The following is a 24290-nucleotide window of genomic DNA, read 5'->3' as shown; positions in this document are numbered from 1 at the left end:
GGAGGGAGGGAGGGAGGGAGGGAGGAGATGCTCCCAGCTCTCTCAACTTCGAAGCGCCGGATTGGCAAAGGATCTTTCTTCCTTTGACTATACTGAATCCGAATTCGCGCGAGGAAACGGGCTGGCAACTTCTCCCCGCTTCCTAAGGAATAAAATGCATCGCTTAACACCTGCGTAAGGGTTTCTTCCCCCCCCCCCCTCTCCACACACACACACCAGTCCTCGTCCACATAGGACACCCCTCCGACTCGCCTCGGCTGAAGTCGAATCAAGTTGGGCGTTTGGCAAAGAAAACTGGCTCAATCCGGATCGCAGGGATTAACCGGCGCAGCCACCTCCGACAGATCTCGCTCCGTAGTCACACCAGAGCGAAGCTCTAAACTCAGCCGGCTTCATCCCCACAATCGCCTCTACCATGCGGATAAAGTCGTCTTCCCCAAGGACCGCATTCACACAACGCTCTCAAACTGCCCGCCCCGTATTGAATTCCCCCCGAAGCATTTTTCCTCCCCCCCTTTCTTTCGTTGGGAGCACCTCCAAACGAGTCTGTTTTAAGCAAGAGAAGCCTCGGGGGTGTGGTGGGGGCGCAAAAGCAACGTCTTTCCCTACGCTGGTTTAGTGTCTCGTGGGAACGCTACAAGCGTGTCAAATTCGGAGAGGGTGGGGGGACCGACATCGTCTCCCTCCCGGAACGTCTGACATGGCTCGAGAACTTCCGGGACGCCTTTTATTTTGTGGAACTGTAAATAAATTCCCCAGTAGGGGTGCAAGATTTTTTTAAAAACAACAACAGCAAATAAAACCCCAAATTTCGATTTTTGCCACTGCTTTAGACGTACAGAGTCGGATCTACGGAGCAGAGAAAAAAGGGGGTAGCTGGGAGGGTCTGGGGTCTTTAAAAACCAGCCTGTCTTAAAATCAACCCCATTTTATAAAGGGGGGGGCAATACATGGAAGCCACACCCCGAGTTGGGTTTCACTCGCTCCATCACTGCGTTATCCACCTTCTCCAAAATGTAATTCTTTTTTTTTTTGCCCTTCCTTTTATCTCTTTCTTCTCTCCTTTATTCCTCTCCCTCTCTCATTTTTGTACCCTTCTCAGCTTACTTACACACACACACACACACACACACACACACACGGGATTGTGGGCCAACGTGTCTTTAATTGGGTATTAAAAGAAGCAAAATTCTCGGAAGTAGCTCAGTCGCTCTTCTGGCATTTGAGAAAGAGGCAGCTTCGGCGCTTCCCTCCTCGATTTGCTGGTTGATTTTTCTGAAAACTTATTTTTCCTCTTAGATATTTCTTTCCTTTTTCTTTTCTTTCCTTTTCTTTTTTTTTAGCTTGGCTGAGGCCGGAAAGATTCTCTCTTCTCACCCTCCCCAAAAAACAGGGGAAACTCCTCTCCGAAATTAATTCGGGGTGATTTATTTCGATTTTTTTGCTTGAAAGTTGGAGAGAGAGAGAGAGAGAGAGAGAAAGAGACGCCGTGGAACAATCCGCGAGAGACTGAAACGCAGGCTACCTGTTGAGGCTAATTTTTTTATTTTCAAGGGGTGGCGTAGGTTTTTTTTTCCGGCTACCCCGCGCGTTGAAGAGAGAAAAAAAATCCCTGCAATTCTTGCGCTCTTCTTCTTTTTATTATTCGCCTGACTTTTCTCCGACTTGCATCTTTTATTTAAAACCAACTTTCCCAGGCGACAATAATGTTCTTTCTAGGATATTTGCTGTTTATTGGCGGAATGACCCGTGTTCTTTCGAGTTATCCCATCTGGTGGTAAGTTGGTTGTCTAATTCCTTAATATTTCGGGGGGGGGGGGCACCCATTTTCTGGCGAAGCTAACCTGGCCAGAAAAAAGGTGGCCTTCACCCTTTTCTTATTTATAACCCGTTGTGTGGAACTGGGTGTCACTGGGCAACTAGGGAATTGCGTTCCCACGACAATTTTAAGACCTGGGTAATTTTGCATGTTAGATTTTCCCAAATCGGTTGATTTATTTTGAGTGGATGAACTCATTTTTAAAGTTTACTATAAGAGGGGGGACTTTGAAAAGGTGGGGAAGGAGATGAGCGGAAGAAGAGGTTGGTTGGTGGTTTTTTTTTTTTTAAGGAATCCAGTTTTGATGCTCTCCAGGGCGAGTTAAATCAAGATACAAGCCAACGCGCGTTGCTTGCTTTTTTTAAAAAAAGAAAAAAGCGTGATTTTAACTTAATTAGAGTTAAAAAAAGAGAGAGCAAGCGAGAGCAGGAAACAAAATGATTTTTTTTAGAAAGGAGCAAACTAAAGGGGCAGAGTAATGCGACTTTGGGAAGGAAGCGTAAAAATGTCAGAAGCGTAAAAATAGAAAATATTTTCTCCTTAAGAACAGGTTTATTTTTTAAACTTCTGCGCCGTTTTCCCCTTCTTCTGTTTAGAAGATTAGCTTTGTAAAGGTAGGGGGGAGTTTTCGCTCATCTTCATGCCCCCCCGGGGAAAAAATCCCGAAAGCCCAGTGGAAAAAACGCAGGATTTTCTCGAAAGTGGCTCTACTTGCTGTCTTATTTTTTGGGGAGAGGGGTTTAAATGGTTCAGAATCGGCAGCCGCCCGGGCTTGTTTTTCTGCCTTCTGGCTTATAACTGCAAATAGATGGGGGGGGGGGGTTTCCTTAGAGAAGGAGGGACGGTGCAGTGGAAGCCAAACTCCCCGTAGCTTCGGGTAAACCTTTACGCGAGTCGCTGGTAAACGCGGCGCGAAGAGGGGCTTCGCCCTCGCTTCTTGGGCAGAGGCGACCCCGGTTTTCCAATCTCCCTCATTGCGAACCTGGGACGTTTCCTTTTGCCCTGGGTCTCCGGGTTTGGAGGGCAAGGGGGGAGGTGAGGTGAAGGGGTCATCTCTGCCCTCCCCCCCCCCCCCCCACAGCCGCCTTGGCCCGACCCCAACTCCTTTTTTCTAATAGCTTAGAGGTCGGTCTCCAAGCGGTTTTCCGATTCGGTTCGGTCCAACCGGTCGGGCAGCTTCCTAATCTCGGAAAGCACCCCGAGACTCGCCCCCACCCCCCACCCCGGCGAGGCGTCGGGGCCCTTGTTGGCTGGAAGCCGCCCCTCCCTGCCCGGCGAATCGCAATAGTCGGAAGCGGGGCTCAAATGGCCATTGTCGGAAGCGGGTTTGCCGCGGTCCAGAAATCGGGGACATCGGCCGATTTGGAGGGGATGCAGCCACTCTTTACCCTCCTCGGGGGGGGGGGCTGTCTGAGGCTGGGGAGGAGAGGAGGCAGAGCTCCCCTCCCTCCTTCTCTGCCCGCATCCAGCTTCCGCGCGTCTCTGAGACCCGCTTTTGACGACTCGTTCGCCCGGTTCTTTCGCCGAAGGTTGCCGCCTCGCTTCCTTCGCAGGCTAAGCCCCGCGAGAGAAGAGCGGGGTGCGGGGGGGTGCTGGCAGGCTGTCGGGGCGGGCAAGTTGCAGCAAATCGGTCGGTCGGCGGTAATTACAGACTTCAGAGAGCTGGAGAGGAGAAAAACGAGGCGAGCTTTTGAACTTGGCTGGGGAGGGCCCCCCCCGGCCCTCTTGCCAATCTCACCTGCCCCCCCCCGCCCCCCACAAGCTGGGCTTTCTTAAGGCTCCCGCTTCCCAAGGTCAGGGACTGTGAAAATCCGCAAACACGTGTGTTGTCCCTCCGCGCGCCCCCTCCCGCCCCACTCCAGGTGCTGCTTTAAGGAACTTTACAGAGGCAACGAAGCTAAAGAACCAGAGGCAAATAGCGTGAGCTTGTCTGGGCTGGACCACTTCGGTTTGCGTGTGTGTGAGTGTTTGTATGGTGAGGGAGGGGGTAGAAAAGGCGGGAAGAAGGTGAGAAAAAAAGGTACCGTTTTGCACGTGGGCAAATCGCCTCTCGAAGTCAAGGGGAAAAAATGAAATTTCTAAGTGCTAAACCTTTCCCTCCCCAGTACAGCTCTGTGAATGATACAGTCCAGCCAGAGCTGATCCACTTGACAAGGTCTCTAAAAAAATCACCTGTTTCCTTTTTCTTAATAAAAATCATTTTTAATAAAATTATTCTAGATATTTTATATCTAACGCCAGTCAATTTCCCCTCCCTTTCAAATGGGACCTCTTTCAGAGGTGTGGATTTCAACTCCCAGAATTCCCCACGCTAAATTCCGGGAGTTAAAGTCCTTCACCTGTGAAAGTAGCCAAGTTTTTTTTAAAGTATTTTTTTTAAAAAATGCATTATGTTAAAGTCTGCCTGGTTTCCCAGCGCGCGTCCCTATTCGGACCTATTTAAATTTCACCTCGACCCATCTTTGGTTATTTTAAAGGACTGTTTTTTAAAAAAAAAATCATTTAAAAAGATAAACATGGCCATCCATTCACACATTTCGCTGCAATAAAAGCTCTATAAAAGGCACTCACACGTTACGTTGCAATAAACGCTCTTCGGGTGCCAAATGTGCCCGAAAGAGCGAAGCACCTTGGTTCTGGTTTCTCTGATGGCGCCCCAGATATGATACACGTGTTTTCAAACAGCTTTAGGTATGAGAGACATAGGAATGGTCGTTCAAATATCGAAAAAAATGATTTCAGTTATCTAGACCTTGATGAGAATTGTTTTTGTGAATGCGTGCATGGAATTAAAATACAAGCGGTTGCGCCTTTCGAAACGGGGCCATGGAGAAAATATATATAGAAAATTACGCTTAAAGGCGATTTAAAAGCGTTAAATTTCTCCTTCCCGGGATTGTTATCCATTGTTAAATTTTTACACTTTTTAAAAGCTGCTTCCCGTGGGAAAGGGTCCCTACCGGGCCTCATTAAACCGAATCGTTGGAGACTTAATTCGGTTTAAACGCATCCCGCTGGGACGAACCTCGGAGCTTTCCAAGCGCCTAAGGAGCGCGAGGCGATCAAAAACCCGGCGTTTATCGCCCCTCTTTGTAAATCTGCGAAAATTCTGCCCGCAAAAGGTTCGAGGGAGGCCGAATCTTTTTGGAAAACGGCAGAAATTCGGTTTATTCCCAGTTTCAGGGACGGAAAAGGGATTTTTTAAGGCGGGGAGGAGGATACCAACTGCTTAAGGATCGGTGTGCAAACACCGGGGTGCAAAAATATAGTGCAAATACCCGCTGCTTGGGACCTGTTGGTGAGGTGTGTGTGTGTGTGTTGGGATGAACAAATTTTGCTCACAGACGAGGAACAAACACAACAGTTTTTAATCTAGTGGTTAAGGCACCGACCTAAGAAAGTAAGGTGATGGTGAGTTCTAGTCCTGCCTTAAAGATGAAAGCCGGCTGGGTGACTTTGGGGCAATGATCAGGAGATGGTGAGTTCCAGTTCCGCCTTGGGGAGAGGGGAGGGAAATGGTTCGTGTCTGAGCCCCCAACCCCTTCCTGCGGATCGTAGAACCAACGCGAAGGCTTTTTGATTCGGATTTAGAGGCGGCTAAGTGGTTTGCTTTTATGGGTTACTTCGCCTCTTGTCATCCTCTCGCCTGCCGCCCTTCCCTTTCCATCCGTTTAAGGAGGGGGGGGAGAGTCATCCGGAGTCACTTCGCTTTGGCCTTAGCTCTGATTTAGTTTCCCAATCTCTCCCTCTCTTTCATTCTCTCATTCTGTCTTTCTCTCTCATTCTGTCTCTAATTTCCCTTCTCTTTCTCTCCCTCATTCTATCTTTTTCTCTCTCTTTATCTCCTTCCCTTTCTTCTCATTCTCTCTCACCCTCTCTTTCACTCTCTTATTCTGCTCTTATTCTCTCTCTCTCTTATTGTCTGTCTTATTGTCGGTCTCTTTATTTCTCTCATTCTCTCTCACTCTCCCTTTCTCTTTCCCTCTCATTCTCTATCTCTCATTCTCTCTCTGATTCTTATTCTCCTTTTCTCTCTCTCTCATTCCCTCTTTCTCATTTCCTCTCTTACTCTCATTCTCCCTTTCTTTCTTTCCTCTCTCTCTCCCTCTCATTCGCTCTCTTTGTCTCTTTCATTCTCTCTCAGTCTCCCTTTCTCTCTCCCTCTGATTGTCTCTCTCTCATTCTCCCTCTCCCCCCCCCTCTCTCATTCTCTTCTCTTTCTCTCTATTGGTCTCTCTCTCTTCTTTCTCTCTCTCTCATTCTGTCTCTTATTCTCCCTCTCTCTCATTGTCTCTCTTTCTCTCCCTCATCCTCCCAACGTGGAAACCAAGCTTTGGACCCCCAGGTAGATGCTTGGTGGTCTTTAGGCGTGTCCCATTGGAGGGAAGGGGTTGCCCCAAACATTTGGGGTTAAAACCCACCCCAATCTCTACATGACTGGGGAGGCTACATTCCCCCCCCCCCCCCGCGCGCCAATCATCCCCAGGCAGGGAGTAGAAATGATGGGAATGCCGCAGGAAAGCTTTATTTTAAATCTACAGGCTGCAATTGATGATAAATGCATTGGAGGGGAAATGTCTATTTTGCCCATCAACATGCTAACAAAATTTATATTTTGCAGAGTTGTTTCCTTTATCATGTCCTCCCACCCCCACACCTCTGTTTTCCTTCGACCTCGTTTTTGTGTGTGTGTTGATTCAAAAACATTCTCAATGCAGATTCTAGTAGTTCGTGACTTCTACAGCAGTTCATTTAATCACCGTTCAAACTTACAAGGGCACTGAAAACAGGGACTTATGGCCGATTTTCACACTGTTGCAGCATCCTTATGATCGATAGTGTGGTTCAAATTCAGACAATTGGCAGCTGATTCCTATTTATGACGGTTGCAGTCTGTGTGGGGGGTGTCATATGATTTCCTTTTGCGACCTTCTGATGAGCAAAATCAAGGGGGGGAAGCCAGATTCGCTTCGCAACCGTTTGACTAACTTAACAACTGTGGTGATTCACTTAACGACCAGGGCAGGAAAGGTTGTAGAATGGGGCAAAACTCAGCAGATGTCTCACTTAGCAACAGAAATGCTGGGCTCAATTGTGGCCATAAGTCAAGAGCTACCTATGTTTCTTTCTCGCTGGGACTATTTCACGTTCTGTATCTCCTCTTGGTGTGTGTGGGGGTGTTCAAAGATTTGGGGTCATGTACTACAAAGGGAAGCTCTTTTGCAGTGTTGGGTTTGCATCCATGAAGTTTCTCCTTCAACTGGTAGACCAGCCTCTGCAAGGCATGTAAGAAACCTTCCACAGTCTGGTTCCAGATCCCACTAGAAAGGTTTTGAATCCATTGTGATCTTCCCAGATCTGTTTTTCTACTGAAATTGTGCAGGAGAAGAACTGGCAGTAGTACTAAGAGAGAAGGATCAGAAGAACAGAGTTGGAAGGGGCCTTGGAGGTCTCCTAGTCCAACCCCATGCTTGAGCAGGAGATCTTACAACATCCCCGAAAAATAGTTGTCCATTCTCTTCTTTAAAACATTCCAGTGTTGGGGCTTTCACAACTTCTGGAGGCAACTTCTGTTCCACTAGCAGTTAATTGTTCTCAATGTCAGGAAATTTCTCCTCAGTTCTACGTTGCTTCTCTCCTTGATTAGTTTCCACCCATTGCTTCTTGTTCTGCCCTCAGGTGCCTTGGAGAATAGCTTGACTGCCTCTTCTTTGTGGCAACCCCTGAGATATTGGAAGACTGCTATCATGTCTCCCCTAGTCCTTCTTTCTCTTAAGCTAAACATACCCAGTTCCTGCAACCGTTCTTCCTATGTTTTAGTCTCCAGTCCCCTAATCCTCTTTGTTGCTCTTCTCTGCACTCTTTCTAGAGTCTCCACATCTTTGTATTGTGGTGACCAGAACTGCCAATCAGAATAGAGCAGGGGGGGACCTTGGAGGTCTTCTAGTCCAACCCCCTGCCTAGGCAGGAAACCCTGCACCGTTCCAGACAAATGGCTATCCAACATCTTCTTAAAGACTTCCAGTGTTTGGGAATTCACAACTTCTGGAGGCAACTTCTGTTCCACTGATTAATTGTTCTCACTGTCAGGAAGTTTCTCCTCAATTCTAAATTGCTTCTCTCCTGGATTAGTTTCCACTCTCATCCAATTGACCTTACTAGGAATTGCTCTCCACCAGACTCAAGAGTTGATCTACTTTCTTTAGAGAAGTTTGGTTATCCCTCAAAGCAATTCAGCAGATCCTTTAAAAAAGCATTAGAGGCTTTGAAAGGATCAGCCATGAGATTAGGCTTGGCTTCTGAAGAGGGGTGTGTGGGGGGGGATGGAGAGAAGGTCTAGGATGCTGGGGAAAGGAAGTGAATCTTTAGGAAGCCTTTGAAGGCTTCTGGATCTTCTCCCCGCAGGCATTGAGAGGAGGATGTGAAGGTGAGGTCATTCTGGATGAGGTGTAATACATGTGGCTGTACCCCTGCTTGGGTAGGTCCTTGTGATTTGTGGTCCTTCACAAGAGATTGATGGTATTTCTGCATTTATTGCTCTAGTTGGTCCCTGAAATGGGAGGGAGGAAGAAAAAAGAGGTAGGAAAGAAAGAAAAAGAGAGAAAAGAGAAAGGAAGAAAAAGGATAGAAAGAAGGAAGGAAGGAAGGAAAGGGGAAGGAAAAGGGGAAGGAAAACAAAGGGAGGCAGGAGGAAGATGAAATAAGGACAAAGAAGGAAGGGAAGAAGGAAAGGAGAAAGAGAAAGGAAGGAGAACAACAAAGGAAAGAAGGGGGAGGAGGGATGAAGGAGAAAGAAAGGAAAAAAGGGAGGGAGGAAAAGAGGGAGGGAGGAAGAAAGGAAGGGGTGATAGAATGAGGAAGAAAGGGAAGAGACAAAGGAGAAGGAGAAAGGGAAAGGAAGGGAAAGAAGTAAGAAAAAGGAAGGAGAAGGAAAAAAGAGGAAGTGGAAAGAGAGAATGAGAAAAGGGGAAAAGGAAGGAGAGATGAAGAAGGAAGGAGAGAAAGAGGAGAAAGGGGACAAGGGAGGGAAGGAAGGAAGGGAGGAAGGAATTTGATCATATAACCATGGGGATACTGTGATGGTCATAACTGCAAGGACCACTCTCTCCCTTTTTTCATTGGTAAATGAATGGTTGTAAATATAGAATTACCTGTAGCCCCAGATTAAGCAACCTGATTGGACAGTAGGCAGGATATAAATGCTGGACCTACCAGGTCCAAAGTGGGTGAACATCACACAGTGACAAGGAAAAATTCTCAAGGTGAATTTGGACAGGTGAGATGAAGATGTAGTTAGAGGAACTTTTCTTTGACTCCGTAGGAGGAGGAGCATCTGAATCTCCTGCTGGGGAGGAATGAAAATGAGTTAATAGCTGTCTTCTGTTGATGTTGGCAAGGAGACATGATGGACCACCTTCGTTGCTATTATACCAGCTTAGGCTCTAATAAAATCATATTGTTGCAGCCAAGAGGACTTCCTTGTGCCAAAGAACCAGCTTCCCATCCTTGGCAGCATTTTCTGTGGTTCCCCTCAGATTCCGGAGCTAGGAACGAGCAGGAGATGGCATCTCCCTTGAGAAGTCCACCACCATCAATGAAAGCTTAGTAGGTCCTTTGTGGAGGCCCACTACAAACATGTCTAGGTAGGCATGGAGATGTTAAGGTTGAAGAAATGGGACAACCCTTTGTTTGTTCTTCTGAAGGTTGTAGGGAAGGAGGTAGAACATGTGTGGTGATCAGTCAACTCTACTGTTGACTTTTTTGACCAAATTGTGGTGGTGTTTGTGGAAACAAATATCGGGGTGACCACATGGGCTTCCCTAGACTCCATAACACGTTTGTTCCTGGAAGCATTTATGCATGGCCATCAAGAAAACAACCCTAGTTGAGGAGTTGGTGGTTCTTCTTTATATAATAATACACTGTTCCCACTTGGGGCTCTCTTGATGCATCTTGGAATACAGGTAGTCTTTGACTTACAACCATTCATTCAAAGTTATGACGGCACTGGAAAAAGTCACTTATGACCATTTTTCACACTTAACAACCGTTGCAGCATCCCCATAGCCACGTGATTAAAATTTAGACACTTAGCAACTGGTTCATATTTATGACGGTTGTGTGTCATGTGATCTCCCCTTTGCAACCTTCAAACAAACAAAGTCAATGAAGAAGCCGGATTCACTTAGTAACCATGTGACTAACTTAACAAATGCAGTGATTCACTTTACAGCCATGGCAAGAAAAGTCCTAAAATGGAGCAAGACTCTCACTTAACAACTGTCTCATTTAACAACAGAAATTTTGGACTCAATTGTGGGACACTGGTTAGAATGCAGTATTGTAGGCTACTTCTGCTGGCTGGTGGCAATTTGGCAGTTTGAATCTCACCAGGCTGAAGGTTTTTAGGGCCCAGTTTGTTGGGAGGCATAGGCTGACTCTGTAAATTGCTTAGACCAGGGGTTTCCAACCTTGGCAACTTTAGGACTTGTGGACTTCAAAGCTGGCTGAGGAATTCTGGGAATTGAAGTCCACAAGTCTTAAAAGTTGCCAAGATTGGAGCCCCCTGGAGAGAATTACAAAGTTGATAAGATTTGGTCCTTGGAGAAAGAGATATCACTGACCTCAAGAGATTAACATGCTTGAGGATCCAATTCAGTGCATTTGTCTTTTTTACATGCATGCATATGAACAGTAAGGAAGATAACATAGTTGGGAAGACATCAGGATAATTCCCTAAACAAAAGGATAATTTTTAAGTCCAGAAGCTCAAGATAAGATTCAAAAGGCAGGTACTTTCCTGATTCAATCAATCAATCAAACAAACAAAGAGAATAGAGCTGGAAGGGACTTTGGAGATCTTCTAGTCCAACCCACCCCTCAAGCAGGAAACCCAATACCAACATCTAGTGGCAAGCTGTTCCATTGATAAATTGTACTAACAATCAGGAAATTTCTCCTTCCTTCTTTTCTCTGTCTTTTCCGCTTTCCTTTATTTCCTTTCCTTGTTTGTTTGTATATCCTTCCTGCGTTCAATCCCTTCTCTTTCTGCTTCTTCCTTCCTTTCCTTCCCTCTTTTCTCTCCCTTCTCTTTCTCCTTCCTTCCTTTCTTAATCTTTTCAGCTTTCCTTTATTTCCTTTCCTTGCTTCTTTTTATATCCTTCCCTCCTTTTCTCTCCCTTTCCTTCTCTTTCTCCTTCCTTCCTTTCTCTTTCCCCTTCTTCCTTCCTTCCTTTCCTTCCCTCCTTTTCTCTCCTTTTCCTTCTCTTTCTCCTTCCTTCCTTTCTTTGTCTTTTCAGCTTTCCTTTATTTCCTTTCCTTGCTTCTTTGTATATCCTTCCTTCCTCCTTCCTTTCTTCCTTTCCTTTCCTTTCCTTCCACCCCAGCTCTACTAGCAAGGAGAACCTCCCTAGCCAAGCAGCCCTTGATGTCTCCCCAGCGCCCCTCTTCCCTCCTTCTCTCCCAAGTGCCGAGAGAATTTCCACCCAGGCAAGTCCCTTCTTATCCCCAGTTGGGACGGCGGGTTGTGCGAAGGCTTGGCCCAGCTACACAGATTTTCCTCTTTGAAATCTCTCCTCCAGCTTCGCTTGCATAGCTTTGAACTCGCTCCAGTTCTGATCTGCAGCTTTCTGGCAATGCCACAGATGTGGAAGCAAACAGTACCAGCAAACCCAGGTGCAAGCAGGGAACACATTTCTCTCCTAATGACTACAAGGCCCATGCCTAAAAGCCCCCCCCCCCCCAGGGGTTACAAAGGAGTCACTGGTGGCTAGTTCAGAAGACAGAAGCAGCCAAGCCTGGGATTTCTTCAAGATGGCAGTCCTTCTGTCTCCTCCTCTGGACACCTTTAAGGCTTGGGGACTTAAACTCCCAGAATTCCCCAGCCAGCGCAGTCTGGATCCAAGCCTTGGATTTCATCAAAATGGCTGAGGAATTCTGGGAATTGAAGCCAACCCCCTCATAAAGTTGTCAAGATTGAGAGATCTCTCCAAATATCATACTCCATATAATAACTACAGCCAGAATTTCAGAATTGGAAACAAGAAAACATTCCTTGGAATGCAATGATGATTTTTTTTTTAAAAAAAGGTGCTCAACTGTGCAGAAATGGATAAATTAAGGACGGAATTAAAAGATAAGAGAGGAAACAGAATACTATAAGATCTGGAATAGGTGGTACAATTGGTTAGAAATTACGTACAAAGTTAATACATAAAGAGTACCTAGGAATAATAGTGAAGTGAAAAACCCTATATACATGTAAACATAGCAAATAACACTAAAAGTTAAAGATATTATATACATATACAGTATAACGTATAACATGTAATGTATAAAAGACCATAAAACTGAAAAATGTTTAAATACAATGGTTACCGATTTCGGAACGCTATAAAGATTGGAAATGCTGTTTTAAAGTTTTAAAAAGTTGATTAAAATTATTTTTTTTAAAAAAAAGGACTTGGGCACTTCAACTCCCAGAATTCCTGCAACTGTCATAAGTACATGACAGTTGCCAAGCATCTGAATTTTGTTCATATGATGAAATGATTGTAAGCATACTTTTTCAATGCCATCCTACGTTGAGGAATACCTTTCATTTAGTGATCATTCAAAGTTATGATAGCACTAAAAAAGTGACTTATGACTGGTCCTTGCACTTATGACCATCCCAGATCCCTACGGTCATATGATTAAAATCTGGGCACTTGGCCTTATTTTTATGACGTGGTCGCCATTCATGAGTTTCCAAGATGGCTTCCGACAAAGTCAATTGGGGAAGCAGGATTTGCTTATTGACCACATGATTCACTTAACAACTGCTGCAATTCAGTTAACAACAGTAGAAGAAAAAGGCCGTCAAATCAGACGTGACTCTCTCAGCAACTGCCTTGCTTAGCAAGAGAAACTCTGGTTTCAGTTTGTGGTCATAAGTTGAGGACTTGCCTGTACTTGAGGTTTACTAGGAGTCATTGGGGCTCCTAGGAAAAATTTGAATTTTTGGAATTCTGATTGCAATCAGAAGGTAACCCAGAGAAGGAGAAATAGCCAGTCAAGCTGACCATCAGGAACCCAACTTCTATGTGGTCACAACAACAGAAGAAAAGTTTCACAAGACCGTCTCTGGAAATTTCCAGGCCAGTCTTGAAAACACCCAGAAATGAGGTTTCTCAGGACAATGTCTAAATAATTTTGGGGAATATTTGTTTGCAAGTGCTCCAAATTTTGTAGACTTCCATCATGAGATCTTTGAAGGACAACCCCAAGGGAGAAATAGTTGTGTTGACAAGATCATGATGGATGGCCCGGATCTTAGCCTCCAGCAGCCTGTGTCCACCTCCTTCTGAAATCCGTATCAACTTAGATAGGCATCAAGAATTTGGTCTTTTTCTTGGTTATCAACAGGAGTGGTCCTCATGAAGATAAGAGTTGATGACGCCCGGATTTAAGACTCTTGCGTTAGAAGTTAAATCTGGTCCACCACTCAAGATGGAGTGACAAAATTGAGGGGCTTCCTTGGGTCTTGGTGGAAGGCCAGAAGGTAGTGGACCTCGGCTTTTTGAGGTTAAACTGCAGAAAGAACCCAGGAACCTCTGGAGAACATCTAAAGAGCATGCAGAGGTCATCTCTGTCCATGGAGTAGCACAATAGCAGGAGGCTACTGACTATAGTCATCAAAAGTTGTGGCTTTGCCCTTGAAAAGAGGAGGGATGCAGCCAGCCCTGGGATGCTACTTCAGATGGCTTCTGTTTTGGATTTGAAGTTTAGATTCCATAAATGGAAGTCTTGATGACTGAAGTGAATTCTGTAGTTAGTTATCAGAACTCTTTCACCCCTTCTTTCTCCTTCTCCTTTTCTTTCTTAAGAGTCTTCTTCCTACTTTAACTCTCCCCCCTTTCCTCCCTTCATCCTTTCCTCTCTTTCTCCATTTTCTTCATCTTTCTCATTAGTCATTCCCTCGACTTCCCCTACCCTCTTCTACTTCTTTTTCTCCATATCCTTTTCTTTCTTCTCCTTTCTATCTCCTTTTCTATCTTCTCCTTCTCTGTCTTCCCTTTCTCCTTCTCTCTTTTCTCCTCCTTCTCTATATGCTCCTTCTCTTTAGCTATCTCCATCTCCTTTGCTATTTCCTCCTCCTCCTATCCTCTTCATTCCTCTTCTCCTCTCTCCTCCTTTTTTCTCCTCCATTTCTTTATTTTCTCCTTCCGTTTCTCCTTCTCCTTATTCCTTTCTTCCACCCTCCATTCATCCCTCCGTACCTCCCTCCCTCCTTCCCTCTCTTCCTCCCTCCTCCTGATCCTCCCTCCCTCCCTGCCTCTTTTTCTTCCTTTTTCTTTTTCCTTTCCTCCTCTCTCTCCTTCCTGCTTTCCCTCCTTCCATCCCTCCCTCCCTCTTTTTCTTCCTTTTCCCTTTTTCTTTCTTCCTCCTTCCCTCCTTCCCTCCTTCCATCCCTCCCTCCCTCCTCCCAATCCTCCCTCCCTCCCTTTTTCTTCCTTTTCCCTATTTCTTTCTTCCTCCTTCCCCCCTTCCTGCTTTCCTTCCTTCCATCTCTGCCTCCCTCCTCCTGATCCTTCCTTCCTCCCTCTTTTTCTTCCTTTTCCCCTTTCCTTTCCTCCTCCTTCTGAAGCCCTTCAACCCAGTTTCCTAATGATCCATGCATCAGGAAAGCTGAGCTGACCACAAGCTGCAGGATACAGTCTCTCCCCCCCCTCCCCGTATGTGTGTGTGTGTATCCCATCCCAGAGCATGGGGGCATTATCTTCCTCTCTCCCAGGGGCAGCTATTTATGACTGGAGCAGGCTCAGCAAATTGTCCCTTCAATCTTTAGCCCTCTTCTGTCCCCCGAGGGAAACTTCGCAGCCATGAGGTCCGGCTGCTTGGCTGGCTGATGGCAGCTTTTGGAGGTTTTGAAAACAGGTTTTGGGGATAGGGGATGGGGTGGGTGGAGGGAATCACTACGGGTTGGTTAGGAAGATAGAAAGGAGATTAGGCTCTGCACGCACCAGGCCAATTCAAGCAAAAATATGTGTTAATCTGATTGATTTCATTTGTATTCAGCAGTTGGGGGAATGCAGCCAGTCTTCGACTTACAACCACTCATTTAGCGACCGTTCAAAGTTACAGCAGCACAGGAAAAAGTGAGATATGACCATTTTTCACATTTATGACCGTTGCAGCCTCCCGTGGTCATGTGATCTAAGTTCGCCCGCTTGGCAACAGACTTGTATTTATGACAGTTGCCATGTCATAAAAGGGGTCATGTGATTCCCCCTTTTGCGACCTCCTGACAAGCCAAGGCAATCCGGGAAGCCGGATTCATTTAGCGACCGTGATACTAATTTAACAACTGCAGGGATTTGCTTAACAACCGCGGCAAGGGAAGTCATAAAATGAGGCAAAGCTCATTTATCCACTGTTGCAGCATCCCCGTGGCAGGGCGCTGGGACTTCATTTCCTGGTGGCTGGCCCCAAACCCCTCACCCGTCTTTCATGGCTAAGGCAGAACAAGAACTCATGGCCTCCCAGTTTCTAAGCTGGTGCTTTAACCACTAGGCCACCCGGGCTGTCAAAGCTATTCACCCCATATAGAGCTTGGACGTAGGAGCTTGGGACATTTTGCCACCCAAACGGTGGATTGCATGACCATAAAATGCTGCCACATTGCCAAAAAAAACACAACACGGGAGCCTTTCTGAATGGAGGAAATGGGCCCTGACCTATAACTTGTTGCTTGGCTGACATCTCTTCTCTGAGATGCTATTTTTCTACATGCAAGGATTTCCTCTCCCCCACTAATGTATAGTGCAACCGTTTCTTGGCTGCCTATGGTGCAAACGAGGTTAATTCTTGGTTTATTCGTATACTCTGCTTGCTGTTGTTATCCAAGCCTGCCTTAGTAAGACCATGCCTAGGATCTGCATCCAGTTCTGGTCACCACGATGTAGAAAAGATGTGGAGACTCTGGAAAGAGTGCAGAGAAGAGCAACAAAGAGGATTAGGGGACTGGAGCACAAAACATATGAAGAATGGTTGCAGGAACTGGGTATGTCCAGCTTAAGAGAAAGAAGGATTAGGGGAGACATGATAGCAGTCTTCCAATATCTCAGGGGCTGCCACGAAGAAGACAGAATCAAACTATTATCTGAGGGTAGGACAAGAAGGGAGGACAAGAAGCAACAGGTGGAAACTAATCAAGGAGAGAAGCAACCTTAAACTAAGGAGAAATTTTCTGACGGTGAGGACAATCCAACAATGAAACAAAGTTGCCTTCAGAAGTTGTGGGAGCTTCATCACTGGAAGCTTTCAAGAAGAGACGGGGCTGCCATCTGTTAGAAATAGGGTAAGATCTTGTGCTTGGGTGGGGGTGGGGGGTTGGACTAGATGACCTACAAGGTCCCTTCCAACTCTGTAAAATACTGAAGGAATCACGTTGTTCAGGATTTCAGGAACTTAGAATAATTGCCTGAATTGCATTCACACATAGAAGTACAGTAGTCAACCTAACAAAACAAAATTTTTTTTTATTGATGTTAAACATAAAAATAATAGTTAGAAGGGACCCTGAAAATCTCCTAATCCAACCCCATATTTACGCAGGAAATCTATTCTGGACAAATGATTGTCCAATCTCTTCTTGAAAACCCCCAGTGATGGAGCACCTACAACAGAATAACAGAAAAACACAGGATAACAGAATAACAATACAATAAGAGAATAAGAGAGTTGCAAGGGACTCTGGAGATCTTCTATTCCAAAGCACTGCTCAAGCAGGAAACCCTGTATTATTGGAGGCACCCACAATTTCTGGAGGCAAGTCCCTCCACTGATTAAAGAAGCCCATCCTGACCGAATGCTGACAATTAGTCCTCAACTTACAAGAATTCATTTAGTGACCATTTTCAACGGCACAGAAAGAAAGTGACTTATGGTCGTTTTTCACACTTACAACCTTTGCCGCATCCCCAAGGTCACGTGATCAAAATCCTGACGCTTGGCGGCTGGTTCATACTTACCAACCCTTGCTGTGCCCCAAGGTCACGTGATCCCCTTGTGATGGGCAAAATCAAGGAGGAAGCCGGATTCGCTTAACGACCGTCTTCCATGCAGGGATTCCCCTAACCACCGAGACCAGAAAAGTCATTAAAAAAATGGGGCGGAGCTCAGTGAACCAAACATCTCATTTAACAACATGGCATTTTGGCCTCCATTGTGGTCATAAGTCGAGGACCACCTGTAAAAAAAAAAGGTAATGAGTGAACAAATGCAGGGCCCGATCTGTCCAGTGACAGCTTCACTTTTCAGATCTTCTGTGCATCTTACTTTATTTTATTTTCTCTCTTTTTTCCTTCCACGCCTGTCTGCTCCAGAAAAATAGCTCGGGGTGACAGCCATGCTGTGGTGCATTCTTGATGAACGGGGGAAAAAAATGATGTCAAAGCACAGAGGCGAAATGTGTGGCCCCCCGGGGCACAAGTGCGTGTTCTGTCCTTTGCACGGGCTTGTTTGAAATATGTAAGGGAGGGTGTGCAGGTTTGGAAGAGGGGAGGCTGTAAATCTTTCCTGCTTTTGGTCAAGCGGTGGAGGTGGAGGGGGAATTGGGTAGGTGGGGGGTGGGTGGGGAAGGAAGGATTGCAGGGAGGGGCACATCCCTGGCCTTTGAATGACTAATCCAATCAGTCTAGAGCTGGAAGGGCCCTTGGGGGATGGGGTGAGGTCATCTAGAATAGAATAGAATAACAAGAGTTGGAAGGGGCCTTGGAGGTCTTCTAGTCCAACCCTCCTCCGCTCAAGCATTTTGCCACCTTCTGACAAGGAAAAAGAGTTCGCACAGCCGTTTCTCTGGGATGATGTAGGGTCTCCTGCTTGGGCAAGGGGTTGGACTAGATGACCTCCCAGGTACCTTCCAACTCTGTTATTCTGAAGAATGCTCTTTTATGGACATAAATAGGCACACAGCTAAGTAGCCAAAAAAGACTTCAAGGTTGCGATAAGGAAGCGGAGTTTGTTGTTTGCAGGAGAGGGGAAGACCTAAGAGATTTGTGACCCCCTAACAAGCAGCCTTTGCACCAGCAGAAGAGAACGTTTGTAGCTCAGGGTTGAATCGTAGGATCCTTGGTGCTCTCTGAGCTGGGTGGTTTTCTTGGACATGTTTCATGACCCAACTAGGGAACATCATCAGTGCTAGAAGGGATTTGGGGAGAGGGGGAGGAGAATGAAAGGGGGAGGGGGAGGAGCAGAAGGGGAGGAGGATGACAAGAGGGGGAGGAGGGGAGGAGGGGAAGAGAAGGAGAAGGGAGGAGGAGGGGAGGAGGAGAAGGAGGGGAGGAGCTGGAAGAGAAAGGGGGGAGGTGAGGAGGGCGGGAGAAGGAGATGGAGGAAGATGGAGGAGGTGGAGGAAATTGGAAGGAGGGGAAAAGGAGCAGGGGAGGAGGAGGAGGAGGAGAAGCGGAGGAGAGGAAGAGGAGGAAGAGAAGAGGAGGAAGAGGAAGAGGAGGAGGAACATGAGGAAGATGACGACTATGAGGACAAGTTATAAATGCCGAGAACCCAAAGCGGTGTCAGAACAATGAATCTGGGTCGTAACTTCAAATCCTTAGGTAAGTCCATTAGAACTCCCAACCTTTGCTGGACCACCCATCGTAAGTCAAAGACAATCTGGGAAATGAGTTATGCGAATCCCCAGCTACCATTTAACTTCGTGTGTCAAATGGGCCGAACCGATATGTTAACCGTAATCCGGCTACCTGTGACAGCTACAGGACTTTAACAAACTGCGTTTAAGTACCCCATGGTTTGTGGTTGGGAAAGAAACCTAGCCACTGTAGTTAAGGTGGGATCTGAGCGCTGGGCAATTGACTCGTATTTATGATGGTTGCAGTGTCATGGGATCCGCTTTTGCGGCCTTCTGATAAGCAAAGTCAATGGGGGAAACCAGATTCACTTAACAACGGTATGACTGACAACAACTGAAGTGATTCACTTAACAGCTGTGGCAAGAAAAATTGTAAAATGGGCCAAAACTCAATTAACAACTGTCTTGCTTAGTGGTGGTTGTGAGTCAAGGTCTACCTTATATTTCCTGAACTTGGGTTGACTGGCCACTGAGTTCTGGATAGGAAGATCCATAAATGGTCTTCTGAATGAAACAGAGGTTGTGCGGACATTCAAGTGTCCCTCACCACCTGATTTTCCTTATCTCGTCACTTCCTTCTGCTTCTCCTAACTGTTCTGAGTTCTAATTTCTCCTAGCTGTTCCCAACCAATCCTTCTTCCCTGTTCCTGCTTCACCATTGGTTAGTGGTGAAGTTGATTTCATGGGTCAGTTGATTTTGAGGTCAAATAACTTATGCAGAGAACCCATCCCTGACTTCTTTGTGGGCGATGGACCTCGGAAACCAAAGGAAGATCTTCTGGATCAGGGATCTCCAAACCTGATCACCTTTAGACTTGTGGACTTCCAAGTTCCAGAATTCCTCAGCCAACTGGGGAATTTGGGGAGGTTGAAGTTCAGAAGTCTTAAAGTCGCCAAGTTTAGAGACCCCCTTTTTTGGATTCTTGAAGAATGCAGGGAAGGAAGTTCTCAGGCCAACTTGAAGTCAACACAAACCTTCTCAGAGGAGGTGGCCCCACCTTCACTCAAGGAGGTAGAGTCCACCTTTAATTAATTAAGTAGACCATCATTCTCTCAAACCAGACACCAACCTGTCAAACTGAATGTCCTTATAGCTTTGATTGAAGGAGAAGGAAGCTTAGACGGAGGGCAGGGCGGTGGTTTCTTCTTTCAAAAAATCAACACACCCCAGGATCTTGGCACGTTGGCGTGTGTGACTTAACACTGAACGCTTGACCCACCAGCTTCTCTCTCTACAAGTCAAAGCGGGTGTCTTCGCACACCATGAAATGAGCAGCTGTTTGCTGGTGGATCAACAACTGGCAGAAAGCCAGGAGCTTTGGAAGAAAATCATTAATTTATGTTGTGCTGACGAGGTGTTTTTGGGGGGTGTCTGGAATCTCCAGACCCTTTAATCCAAGTTCTGAAAGTCTACTTTTCCACTTCTCTCTTGCACGTGTTTATGGAGGCCTCAGTTACAGGAGAACCATCTGATGAATCAGGTTAAACTTTGTTCTTCTGAGTCTATGGGTTAATCCAAATAATTAGGTTAATAGTAGATTAATAGTAGTTTCATAGAGTGCTGGTGGTTCTCTATTTGGCAATCCCACTATTGATTGTTCCTCACTCCAACATCACCATGGAGAACCTCTAAAAAAGGAGGAAATTTGTGGCCCTCAAGTAAACCTTTCTGTTCCCAACATTGCTGTGGTGAACATCTATTAAGGGCTGAAATTTGCCGAGACTATCACAGCTGCCAGGAAAATCTTCTCCTCCCCCACCCCCCTGAAGTTGCTATGGAGAACCTCTACTAAGTGATTAAATTTGTGAAGACCACCACAGCTGCAAAGGAAAATCTTCTCCCACTCAAGGTTGCTATGGAGAAGACCTATTAAAGGATATATTATGTGGAATGTGGGAAAAGACTTCCTGGAGGAAGTCTTCTCCCACTGAGTTAAGAAACAAAAATTATGGAGGCCACCATGATCCATTCATGTGCTCAAGATGGTTTCTCCCATCAAAAAAGTTTCTGCGAGGTGGAACTCTTCATGGATAGTCCCAGAAGAAGGAAGCCCATTCATGTTCCACCTCATGAAAGGTCTTAACCTTGATTGATAACCTTCTGGTTAACGATGTTAGTGAGTGGTCCTAGTAGACCACAAGAAAGAAGAAGAACACCGATTTGGTGTTAGCCTCCCAATGACCATCCTCATGTCTTTCAAAGAATCTTTCAAAATGTCTTCCAAAGTTGTTTTCAGCACGACCCATCTGTCCTTTAGTTCTTATTTTCTGGACCAGTTCCATCTCAATCTGGAGCTATTGGTGGTTTTCTGCAAAATGTTCTTTTTGGGTGATGAACATTCCCATGCGTTTCACTCATCCTCAATGGTCAACTTTCCCCATTCGTACCTCAGACATGTCCCGGCAGATTTCGTTTTGATGGATCTCATAACCCAAGAAGGAGAATCTGAGGTCTCCTTAGCAGTGCTGATGTTTGAGGAGGTGGATGGGGCTGCTTCCTCACTCTCATGTCTTCCAAAAAAGCCTCAAAGGTTGGAGAAGGCTTGGTCCTCCAGGATCCTGGAGGGCGATGAGACTGACTGAAGGCAGGCAAGAGAACATCAAGGGACAGGGAGGTCACCTTTCATGGTAGGATGATTGCCTACCAACACAACGATGGGTGGAAGACTCTGCAAACTCTGCCACACGGGGGATGGCCCAGAATTAATTCTTTCCAGATGTAGATTGGAGTCTTCACAGGGATCCTAAGGAAGCTTAGTTCATGTGCATGTTGTCGTTGTCGTTGTTTTGTGCTGTGGCTGGAAGTGGTGCTCAACACATCTTTAGCCTTGAATCCAGAAGTCTCCCAAGGGATGCTGAGAATTCTGTTCAGAGGAGATCTGGGCTTCAGGGCAGGGTATCCTCAGGTGAGGACGTCAAGGTGGGGGCCGTCCCAGGACAGTGGCAGGATGGACTTAAAAAGTGTAATGGAGTTTTAGCTGCCATCTTAACTTTATTAACTCCTCTTGGGGTGGGGGGCGGTCTGTGCAAGGGGAGGACTGTTACTTTTTGAAAGTTGTCTAACATCTCTCAACCATTGCAAGGAGTTTGTAATATTGGAGAGCATGTTTCCCCTGGAGAGTCTGCAAACTGAGAGCATGCTAAATCTCTCTCTATCTCTTTGTTCACCTGTCTGTCTGTCCAACTTCTCTTCCTCCCTCTCTGTTTTCTCCTTCCTTCCCTCTCTCTACCCTTCTTTCCTTCCTCCCTCCCTCTTCTCCATCCCTCCATCAATAGCTCCCTCCCTTCTTCTCCTTCCTTCTTTTCTCCCTCTTCCTTCTTCTCTTCCATCTTCCCTCTCCTCCTTCTCCCTAACTCCCTACCTTCTCCTTCCTTCCCTCCCTCCATCCTCCCTCCCTCCCTCAGTCCTCTTCTTCCTCCCTTCCCTCCCTACCCTTCTTTCCTCAGTCCCTCCCTCTTCTCAACCTTCCCTCTCTCACTAACTGCCCTCTTCTCCTTCCTTCCCTTCTTCCTTCCCTTTCTTCCTCCCTCCTTTACCCCTTTCCCTTCTTCCTTCCTTCCTTCCTCACTCACTTCTTCTTCCTTCCTCACTCACTTCCTCTTCTCCTTCCTTTCTCATTCACTTCCTCTTCTCCTTCCTTCCTCCCTCTCTCCTTCCCTTCTTCTCCGTCCTTCCCTCCCTCCCTCCTTCATCCTCCCTCCCTCAGTACTCTTCTTTCTTCCTTCCCGCCCTCCCTCTCCTTCTTTCCTCCCTCCCTCCCTCTTCTCATCCCTCCCTCTCTCACTAACTCCCTTCTCCTCCTTCCTTTCCTTCTTCCCTCCTTTTCTCCCTCCCTCACTTACCCCTTCCTCTCCTTCCTTCCTTCCTCACTTCCTCTTCTTTCCTCCCTCCCTACATTTTTTCTTTGTTTTAACAGACTCCTGTATGGATTTCAAATTAATTTTAAAATATTGGTATGAAAATTTGTAGAGGTTTTTCTTTCCACAAGGATAAGCACCCACCCAATTTCATCATGATGTGATCCCCCCCCCCCGCCCCACCTCTTTCTATGGACACGATTTGTAGGTTTTGTTAAAATACGCATTGGAATGAGCTCATTAGAGATGTCTTTGATCATGTTTGTGGACTAGAAACTTGCAATATTGGAACTGAGCGGTGTGGAAGGAAAACAGCTTGGACCGCCTTTGTAAATGCAAATCTGAAATTTACATTCAAATGACCATCAAAATACTAGCCTTGTATTTGTTAGTCTATTTATTTTTTGAAGTTTTTATTTTGAAGTTTTTAAGTTTTCACCTTTAGGTTTTATTGGCGGGATATTTTACAGGCAGTCCTGGACTTACAAGAGTTCACTTAGTGACCATCCAGAGCTACAACAGGGCTGAAAAAGGGGCATAGGACCATTTTCCCAACTTAAAACTGTTGCAGCATCCTCCATGGTCACACGGTGAAAATCCAGATGTTTGGCAACCTACTCATACTTATGACGGTCGCAATGTCCCAGGGTTACATGATCCCCTTTTACGACCTTCTAACAAGCAAAGTCAATGGGGAAGCTGGATTCACTTAACGACTGTGTTACTAACTGAACAACTGCAGTGATTCACTTAACAATTGTGGGTAGAAAGGTCAGGGGCAAACCTCAGTTAACTGTCTCGCTTAGCAACAGCAAATTTCAGGCTCCATTGTGGTCGTAAGTCAAAGATTACCTGCATTTGAATCCAATTTCTTCTCTTTTTTCCCCTCTTTTGACAGAGAAGAAACTGGCCAAAGAGAGAGAGAGAGAGAGAGAGAGAGAGAAGAAATTTCAAAACTAGCAATATTATTCTGAGGCAGATTATCACTCAATCAAATCCCAAATTTGACTCGTGAGTTTCTTGGAAATGTTTGGGGAAGTACCGGAGATTTATTTATTTTTCCTCCACTTTTAAGATTCAAGTGCCTTTAATTTGATCTCTGTCTTTTTGTTTGGGGAAAGAAAAGGGGGCTTTATTGAAATTAGGATCCCCTCAAGCAGCTGGAAATCCTTCAGCGATGAAAGCCTCAATTGGGTCTCTGAATCCTCCAGCCAAAGCAAAGGAGCAGGGGAGCCTGGCAGCCCCTGGGTGCAGTCTGTTATGGCTGGTCCTCGTTTTAAGACCACAGTCCAGACTGGCCCACTTCTGTGGCTCAGCAGGTAGGCTGCAGAGTGAGTCGCCTCAAAGAGTTAAGGCCACACATTGTAAAGTTGATTTAACTAATCAGCAGTGACTACATAATGGGAGGGAGGGAGGGAGGAAGGAAGGAAAGAAGGAAGAGGGATGGAGTGAGGAAGGAAGAGAAAAGGAAGGGGGGGAGAGGAAGGGAGGGAGGAAGGAAGGGAGGGAGGAGAAGAAGTGAGGGAGGGAGGGGGAGGAGGAGGCAGGGAGGAAGGAAGGAAGAGAAGAGAGGGAGGGAGGAAGAAAAGAGGGAGGGAGGGAGGGAGCAAGGAAGGAAAGATAAGAGGGAGGGAGGAGAAGAGGGAGGAAATAGGAGGCAGGGAGGAAGGAAAGCAAGAGAAGAGGGAAAGGAGGGAGGGAGGGAAGAAGGAAGGGAGGAGAAAGAGATGGGAAAGAAAAGGAAAGAAAGAAGGCCTCACCTTCCCACAAGGTATTAATAACCAATCAGGTGTGTGTGTGTGGGGGGGGGAGAGATTTAGCATTTCCATTTCCCCCAAAGGGCTGAAGCATTTGTGTTTTCCTCTGTCCCTGAGCAATCCCCAGATTATCCAGGCCAGACACTCTTCCTCTCTCGGCCTTAGAAAAGGAGAGAGGATGCTTGAATGGAGACACAAACAAACAAACAAACACACAAGCAAA

The 24290-nt window shown here is 46.1% G+C and overlaps 1 protein-coding gene across 4 annotated transcripts in view; it reads left to right on the top strand.

Annotated features, from left to right (window-relative positions):
* Positions 1–984: 984 nt before the first annotated feature.
* Positions 985–24290, top strand: part of WNT3A (Wnt family member 3A) — a 60714-nt gene continuing 37408 nt past the window's right edge. The window contains exons 1-2 of one of the 4 annotated variants that reach the window (XM_081971717.1): positions 1525–1777; positions 23209–23321. Coding sequence is in view for 2 of the 4 variants with exons in the window: in XM_081971714.1 (XP_081827840.1) it covers positions 1707–1777 (71 nt within the window). In the remaining 2 variants the exon portion in view is untranslated. Of the gene's footprint in view, positions 1778–23208; positions 23322–23508; positions 23630–24290 lie in introns of those variants that run through there. The other 3 variants (XM_081971714.1, XM_081971716.1, XM_081971715.1) reach the window with 3 other exon arrangements.

This window comes from Natrix helvetica (genome assembly GCF_964273705.1).
Source record: "Natrix helvetica genome assembly, chromosome: Z".
Taxonomy (NCBI): Eukaryota; Metazoa; Chordata; class Lepidosauria; order Squamata; family Natricidae; genus Natrix; species Natrix helvetica.
Note: the sequence above shows the minus strand (reverse complement) of the source record. Positions and strands in the feature narration are given on the sequence as shown.